This window comes from Saccostrea echinata, unplaced genomic scaffold, assembly GCF_033153115.1.
Source record: "Saccostrea echinata isolate AGI-Se365-2 ecotype Australia unplaced genomic scaffold, CSIRO_AGI_Sech_v1 ptg000030l, whole genome shotgun sequence".
Taxonomy (NCBI): Eukaryota; Metazoa; Mollusca; class Bivalvia; order Ostreida; family Ostreidae; genus Saccostrea; species Saccostrea echinata.
This window is the reverse complement of record NW_026889779.1, coordinates 21,368,090-21,377,722: the sequence shown is the minus strand read 5'-3', so window position 1 is coordinate 21,377,722 and position 9,633 is coordinate 21,368,090. Positions and strand designations below refer to the sequence as shown.

Here is a 9,633-nt window from a genome sequence, read left to right as displayed (position 1 = left end):
TACCCCTTGGTGCTTGCTAATTGGTTTATCTGATGAATTTAACAATTTTTTGACATTTCACAATGTAGTTGGGATTTCATATATCAATTCCTGCTTTTGGACTACAGTTTAATAAGGTTTTTTAACATCTTTGATGTCTCAAATTACTTGCATCGAACTAAATTTTTTCACCATCTTTTAATGGAAACCTTGAAGGCTACTTCATCAATCAAGATGAGGGTTTAAAATAAATTCGGCTTGGCATTTTCGTGTACCAATTATGGACTAAATATAAACTGAAATAGGTTTTAAAATAAAATTCAAGTATGCTGGTGGATTGATTTTTGCCAATTATGGATATGAATAGAACCAAAGAATACGAACTTTTCAATGTTTCAGAATGTGACGGTATTTTCCGTACTTTTAACGGACACTGTGTTTTTCCACAGGATCTGGTTATCAATATAGTCTTATGGTTCTTAGGAATATTTATAATTCTAACAAATATTTGGGTATTCTTGATTTTGTTTGCACGCAGGACGGAGGATGAAGACACTACTTTAACAATTATATCAAATCTTGCAATGGCTGACACATTCACTGGATTTATGGTTGTATATGATACTGTATATAACATCTTGCAGTTTAAAATATACGTTGAGTGTATTCTTAGAATCGGAATGTTCATCTTTTGCAACCTAGCATCGGTTTTTATCATAATGCTGCTAACATCTGAAAGATTAATAAAAATTAGCAATTCATACACTTACCGGAAGTACATCACGATTAAGCGCACGAAAGTCAGCCTCGTTGTGGTGTGGACTATGTCGCTAGCAGTTGGTCTGCTTCCTTTTTTCGGATGGAGCTCTATGAATGTCCTTCATTTATGTAGCTTTTTTAAAACAATGTCTGAATCGTTTATATTATTTATTCTGATGCTCCACATTGCCCCATTTCTTTGCACTATCTGTGCATACATTCGAATGGCGGTCGTGGTTCATCGTCATGCTGCCGCCATCAAGCAAATACGGAGAGCAGGGAGGCCACGGAGCAGAAGCAGGTCAGGCCTGCGAGCTGCCATGATCACCCTCATTATTGTTGGCGTGTACTTCCTGTGTTGGGCACCGATTGGTATGTTTTTTCTACATCACTTCTATTATTTTCAAAGAAAATATAGACACAGGACTCTTATTTCTTTGTTATGATGCTTTTAATGAATTGTAACATATACATGTAAATTACTAAATATATTTACATTCATTGTAATTTTCTTTCTGAAATAAATTGAAAATCTACAACATTAAACCCCCTATAACTTACATGAAGCCTTTCACAGCGCGGTAGAATACACAAATTACAACTATATATGCTTTCAATACACTAGGAACACAAAAATATAGATTGTTCATGCTCAATTTAATTAAAAACAATTATCCTATTAAATCGTTGTTTAAAAAAAAAAAAAAATAAAAACTGTACGTATAAAATCAATATGTCACTTTTCCTTCGCAGTATTCATTTGCGTTATTGAACTTTCCACGTTTAAACAGAATTAAAGTCCAATTCGACAATACACATTGAGAGCAGAACTAATTATCTCTGAAAACATCAGAATTGTCGAAATATTGACTTTAAACGAGATTGTTATTACCTCTGTAACATATACTTCTTTGTCAGTATTCTGTCTCGGTTTAGAAATTGTTCGCACGCAGAACATGCGTTTTCGTATCAAATCAATAGGGCACATAAACACCGACTCCAGAAGATATAGACATGTTACATGTACTACATACACTGTATATAAGGGAAGTTGACAATAGAAAAGTTGAAATCACATTTAACATACAGCAAAAATCGATATCTTTCTCTAGAAACACATCCATATATGAAACAGACGTGTCTTTTTTTCGAGTTCAGTGGGAGATAACGTTTGATTGAAAATTAATATTGTTAATTGATTAGACGTCGTCGTTATATGTATATGTCGAATTGAGTCTCAGCAATATAAATTTTTTTAATGTAGATTTTGAATAAATTCTGCTTCATAGAGTACAAGAAAGCTCTGCTCATAACAGGGCACATAAAAACCTAAGGTTTTTGGAAATGTCGGTCTCCAAAATGACATAGATATTATCAATGAAAAACCAAACAATTTTTTGTTTGTTGTTCAACATTCCTGTCGAGAATTTTTCACTCATATGGAGACGCCACTACTTGCCGGTGGAGAGCTGCAAATTTTGACCTATGCACGGCACTCAGGGTCATTGAGCAGTGAGGGATCTTTTTTGTGCCATCACCTACTGCGACACGGGACCTCGGTTTATACGGTCTCATTCGAAGGTAAGGTCTCCACGTCCCAAAGTGGGATTCGAACCCGCGACGTAAGGATAAACTCCTTACTTTGCGACTGTAGAGCAGACGCTCTAACCACTGCAAATAATTTTTAATATCAACTCAAGAGTACTTGTGTGTACAAAGAGAGTGAGTTTTAACAAAGTAAGATTGGAGGTATGGCGGAAAAGGACTATAACATACATAATTTTCTATATTATATACCAGTATTTATTGAACTTTTTCTTCAGTTTTACTATCATTTTACTTTTCTTAATGCAATCCTGTAGCCCTTTTCACAAAAAATCTTAAGTTTTTGCATAAGATTTCAACTTAAGAATCTCTTACGACAAATCTCAAGTGCGCTTCACGAACGCATTCGTAGCAGATTGAACTTAGTAGCTAAACACAGTTTCGTATAAAATCCAGAGGGGTTTTCTCAGAGAAAAGCATGATGGGTAGGGATTTCCCTGCTATTTTTATGCAGTGTACATGAAAATTGCAGCTTTTTTATTTTTATTTGCATAAAGTAGAGTCTTATCTTAAGATTAAATGAAAAAAGTATACAAATATTTTTTGAGAATGAATTTTTGTGTGACTTTTTAATAGTGGGAGATAACTCTAAAAACACCCATTTTTCACATGTGCAGAATTGCATGATTTGAGTATCAGGTAAAGTAGCTCTTTAAAAAGCTGGAAAATGTACCCTAAAAGTACAACAAAAAGAAACCTACGGACTTGTTCTGTGAAATGCATAGCACTTATATTTTCTGATTTTTGCACTGTTTGTCATCAAGGGAGCTAAAAATGCATAGGTGTACTACAATTAGACGCATAAACTTCCCTATTTCCCTGATGTTTCATGTGTCAAATACACCTTATTAGTGGGCGATAAATGCAATATATTTATATATTTATAAAATTCACCATTTTATCTTTCTATTGATATATAGATGTCTGTGTAACAAGTCTTCATATTATTTCTTTATGGGTGTCACTTTAGCATGTCCCTCATTTAGTAACGTCATGATAACGTCATACATAAAACTGTGTTTTGCACCCTTAAGATTTTACTTACGACAGACTTCATCCCTAGCAACGACTTCAATATGCTTTACAATTCTTAAATAAGTGGGTGAAAATAAAATAAAACTTAGTTTTCAACAATTGTCAGCATAACAAACATTGACAACAAATATCGAATGCAATCATTTGTAAAGCAAGGAAGTTTAAAATCTGACGTCACAATCACAAGTCTGACGTAAAAGTAGGTCATACGAAAATCTTAAGTGAAACTTACATCGTAAATATTTTGTAGTGTATTTCATTTAATTTTTCGACAATGATTGTGAAAAAAATATATAGAGGATATTCAATGTTTTGTAGATGAATATGGAATTTATTTCACGATTGGGACAGGATTTTTATTTATATTTTCACGAGTGCGAAGCACGAGTGAAAATATCAAAAAATCCTGTCTCACGAGTGAAATAAATTCCATATTCATCTACAAAACATTGAATTTTCTGTTTATTACATTTTCTTTGGTTTTCCCTTTGCCTCTGTCTTTTCTTAACACAGTGTCATAGGCTTGACGTCATAGTTGAGCGGTTGAGACGTCATAGCTTAGTAGTTGTGAGATTGAAAACATTACATTGCATAGATTTTAGCAACATATTTGGGAAGAAATTTGCAGTTTTAGCTCTATCTAGATGGTAAGTTACTATCTCTATCTTATGACAGGTCAGAAATTATTTTTTACTTACTTTGATAACCTTTCACACTGTGAAAAAATATCATTTTGGTATCCTTTCACAATGTGAGAGAATATCACTTTTATTCAATAAATAAATCACAGTATTTCACTGTTGAAAATGTAATAAAAAATAATATTGTAAGTTGCTTTACAACGTTCAATTTAACGTGTATTTTGGTTTTTGCGATTATATTTCACAATAAAATCGGTTTTAAAATACTTAAGAGAGGGTTGGGGCTCTCGTAAAGTAACGACAGATTTTGCACTTACGACTCTCTTAAGAATTTTTGTGAAAATGATTTTTATCATAAGTTTTCACTTAAGGACCCTCTATACACTGATGAAAAATGTTTTTTGGACTTTGAGAAAATTATATAACATGCAGGAGGATATTTTGAAATTAACTAAGTCATTTTTAATATAGGGAGCGTGCCTTCTGTATTCAGGAAAAATCTTCAAAGATAATGAAATAATAGAAAAGAAAAATTGCCTTCGCTTACTCAAATGGATAAAATACATGCAAATAAAGTTTTCAAATACTCTATCTTGGTCTAATATAATGTTTAGAATACTTGGATTTATTTCAACTTATGTGATACAGTTCAGATTACAATTTATTCTACTTATATTTCAAATGATGGGTCGGTCTAATTACACAAAAGTACCCCGAAAGCAGGGTGCAGTGTAGAGAGGGTCCTTAAGATAAAAATATGTCGTAAGATTTTTTGTGAAAAGGGCTACTGGTCTTTATTTTTAATGTTGAGCTTAATTTTGAATGATAAAGGATATACATTTAGGCAACCACCTAGAAGTGTAAAAATTTGTTAATATTCTTTTGTAGGTTTGTTTACAATATTGGTGATATTTTTGAAGACTGATATAAACCTATCAGGGAAGTGGTCAGAAGAGGTTGTGTTTACGTACTTTTTCGTTTTGAGTATTGCCAATAGTGCTTTTAATCCCCTGATTTATGCCTCTAAGCTGGATATTGTCAGAAAGAAATTTCGGGTCTCTTTAGTGTACAGATTTCTTAGACCTTGTCACCAGACTCCCAGGCGTTAAGTTAAGGTCAAGTGTAGAAACATTGTTTTGTATACAACATGTATTTAATAAACATCATGAATGAAAATACAAATGGAAAAAATGTTTTATATTCTTAACTGGATAAATAAAAGATAAATGTATAAGAATGAATATGAAATATACAGAGCTTATTGTTTACATATAACGAAACTTACATACATACATACATACATACATACATACATACATACATATATATATATATATATATATATATATATATATATATATATATATATATATATATATATATATATATATATATATATATATATATCCTTAAAATATATCCATAGATTAGATAAAAATAGACAGTTATTTAATCTTTATGTTTCAGAATAAAATGAGTAGAAAAATAACAGTGATTTTCCCCCTTCGATAAATAAGCACTCAAAGATCGTGTCCCTTTATAAATAATAATATTTACTTATGTTCTCCTCCGTTACTTTCATATGCACAAAGAATAAAAAACAAAACAATCAAGCATGATTATATGGAGTAGTTTTGAGATCTTATTCAATCTTTTGTTCGCTATCTTGTTTGAGTACTAATATCACGGATTTTTTGTTATAAATGGGCCACTGGAAGGATAGTCCAAAATTGAAACAATTCTTCTAAATGCATGATTTACAATGCGTAAACAGAAAGTCGTTAAATTCAAAATCATATTCTTCGATATAGAATGAAGAATTTCTTCGAGGAAAATTTCATTTCTGAATTAAATTTTTCGAGCTTTTTAAATATCTAAATGTGTGCATTAAACTAATTAAACAGCATACCGGCATACCGGTCTTGTAGAGTAACATTTCCTTCCCTAACCCCCCCCCCCCCCCCCAAGCTGACTTTAAAGTGCAATTTTCCCCTGGAAATTGAATTCTAGAGTAGTATTTAACCCCTGGAAAATCTGGTTCTAGATTAAAATTTTCCACAATAAAGTCAGCTTCCCGAGGGGGGAGGGGAATTCTACTCTAGAGTAGAACTTTCCCCCTAGAACCAGTTTCCTCCTCCCGTATTAATGTTGTCCTGCATATCACAGTATATTTCATTTCTGACTACAATGAAAATAAATCTCAAGATAAAAAAAATCAAAATTTTGACTTAAGTTAGTTCTCAGTCTATGGTCTTGGGGCAAGGTTTATGTAATAAGAAAAAGATATTTAACTATTTTGATAATATCTAAATTACTTACAATCATACTAGCTTATAATTACACTTACAATACACATTTTAATTTCAATAAGAAAACTTAAATTAAGTTGATAGCTGTAATTTGTTTTGCCTAATCATTGCCTGATTATCCTTTCTCTCAAAAGAAATAAAAGTGGAGGTTCTAGTACTGCTGTAGATTTTAGAATACAATAAATTCTCCTACAAATCATATAACATGTTTCTACATCCTCTAAAGAATATGTTAACTTGATTAATACCACATAAATGAAATTATAATGCATGTATAACGTTAAGGAGGGGAGGGGAAACTCCTGTTAATAATAATGGGGACGATGACTCTAGAGTAGAATTACTGGGACGAAATCCTACTATGGGGAAATCCTACTCTATAACACCGGTATACATGCAGAAAATTTTATCCAAACTTTTATCTGCAGCCCTTTCATCGCTCGTATGGCGTCCACTAACTGTATTCAATTCCAATCTTGAATGCATTTTTTTTTTACATTATTTTTTGACAGTAATCCATATTTTTATTTAGAAAAATATAGTGAAAAATCTTCAAATATTATCAGATGAAGAATAACAAGGGAAATGAATATAATTTATAATCATAATGAAGATTTAAAATCTTCAAACAGAAGTCCCAAAGTTCAGAATGGAGTCTAAAAGGATTAAAGTTTTAGAAGAAATATACCTTTCAAAGAAATAAGCTTGGAAGACGGAGATGGGTTCGTGAAAAGAAATGTACCAGAATTATCCATGTTGAACATGAGTTTTTTCATTTATACAGATGAAAAAGAAGAAGTAACAATTCGAAAGTAATTAACTGAGACCTATGGGAATCATGACATCAGTTAGTTTCTATTTACGAAAAATAATTTCCTTTCACGGAATCCACTAAATGTACATGGTTTCCACATAGATTCTTGATATGAAAACAGTCAACCTGTGGTTCCAAGATTGGCAACTTTGGTTTGTTTGTTGTGTTTTGTTTAACGTCCTTCTCGAGAATTTTTCACTCATATGGAGACGCCACCACTTGCCGGTGGAAAGCTGCAAATTTTGTCCTATACACGGCACTTACGGCCATTGAGCAGTGAGGGATCTTTTTCGTGCCAGCACCTTCTGCGACACGGGACCTCGGTTTATACGGTCTCATCCGAAGGCCCGTCTCCACGTCCCACAGTGGGAGGTAACTTTGGTAACATGCTGTAATGATGATCCAAAATATTGCGTTAAGTCCACTCATTCTTTACATCTTAGAGCGAGGGATTGTGTCAAAACCGGGTGTGCTTTTGATACAGCATATCAGCGGAAAAAGCATAGGTTTAATAATGGGTGGTATCCTCCAAACGTATGAGATAAACGTCAAATCCAACCACAAACTATGGGAGATCGTATATTTTCAAGGACCTCATATATTTCTGTATTTCCCCTTTTAGTGTCATCAAAACTAATTATCTAGTTCATGTTTACTGTTAATGGCAAATTTTTATGTTATAATAAAACAATTCCTTCCAGACCACATTTTTTAAAGGTCATCAAATTCCCTGGAATCTTGGACATCGTTCTCATTCAAATGCAAGCGCTTTTTAATCACAGGGAATGAACTTATGTGCTGGGCATACCCTTATTGACTTCATATCTGAAACAGACTACTGTATTTATTTTTTATAGTCGAAAAGATAGATTTATTTGTTTACTGAACAACTTTGCGAATAACCCTAACAAAAATTTACTATAGTAAACAATAGTTACCTTAAGTTTACTATAGTTAACTATAGTAAAACTATTATAATAGTAAAAACTTTTATACTTTGATTAACTTTGAAACTTTACTCTGGAATTTTTTTTTTGAGATTTCAAAACTTAAAATCTCATAAATTCGGTAACATTGTTGTTGGAAATAATATGTGAATATTCAAATAATAGTTACATTAAATATAAAAATGTGCATGTATTATAATTAATTGAAGAACAAAAATATAACAATCTGAAAGCCATAGTAAAAATACTTTGATTTACTATAGTAAAAAACTTTGATACTATAGTAAACTATAGTTAACCACAGTAAACTATGGTTAACTATAGTAAACTATACTCACCTATGGTTAACTATTATAGTATTTTTGTCGGGGAAGAAATTTTTGAATTTATTTCACAAGTAGGACAGGATTTTTTATATTTTCACGCAAAGCAGATGATATGATTTTCACTTGTAAAATAAATTCCATATTCAACAACAAAACATTGAATTTTCTGTTTATATAATACACGTACATTTCCTCTGACTTTCCTGTCTTATAACAGACACTCTTCGAGAAGGGAAGGAAAATCTCGAGTTAAGCCGAACTTCTGATATTTTTTCACACTTTTAAAAAATATCACCGATATTTTTTCGCAATGTGAAAAATATGACTGATATTTTTTCACAGTTCACCCTGTAAAAAAATATCAACTCTTATTCAATAATTACAGAATTAAAGAAACACCCCCTTCCGCATTTTACGGGCCTAGTTTTAAAATAGAAAGTTTTCATCAAAATATTATATTTAAACCCCTATTTACGAGGGGTTATCAAAAAGTTCGTGGACTGACGCGATAAAATTAATAATATGTAGTCTTTGCTTACAAAATTTATGCAGAACATAAAACAACAAAAGTTTAAGAAATGTTGAAAATTTTAGCTTGATACGTTGATAATTTGCCAAATTATTCTAAAATTAAAAAGACTTTATGTGATCACCCGGCGCTGTCGCCGTTTTGATATCAAGAAGAAGGGGTTGACCCCTCAAACTAGGGGCTCAGAGGGGCCAAAAACATGTCATCTATATAGTGTCATGACGTCCGCTTAACGTCATTGTTTCTTAATGTCCGCTCTCTCTACCTTATACACTTATCTTGATGAGATTACACCTGGAGTTAAGTAAGGACTTAAACCCGTCTTATTTATATGAATTTACAATGTCATGAGCAGCTGTTTTCAATGCATATAATATTGTAAATGGATCTTTATATGGGGAAAGATCCTCACTTGATTATGCCAGAATACTTAGCTTGTTGGAGTTCAATTTCTACCACACATGATCAACGTCACTTTTCGACGTGACTGACTTTTGACACCCTGACTACAAATCGACACTAACTGTGCATATTTCATCTCTGTGAATCTTTTTGGGCATTAAAAAACAAGTAATCTGGATGCATTTTATTTTTCTGTAGCCAGTTTAAACATTCCTTAGGTCAATACCAGTTTTTCCAGGAGCGAAACTCTATAGAGTGTTTGAAAAAGAAACCCCCCCCCCCCTTTT

General features: G+C 32.3%; 1 protein-coding gene across 1 annotated transcript; it reads left to right on the top strand.

The window, feature by feature from the left end:
- The first annotated feature begins 467 nt into the window (after positions 1-467).
- Positions 468-5,128, top strand: LOC133196939 (cannabinoid receptor type 1A-like). The gene is made up of 2 exons (XM_061332784.1): positions 468-1,110; positions 4,908-5,128. The coding sequence occupies exons 1-2, from the start codon at positions 564-566 to the stop codon at positions 5,126-5,128; spliced, it is 768 nt and encodes a 255-aa protein (XP_061188768.1). The 5' UTR covers positions 468-563.
- The last annotated feature ends 4,505 nt before the right edge of the window (positions 5,129-9,633 follow it).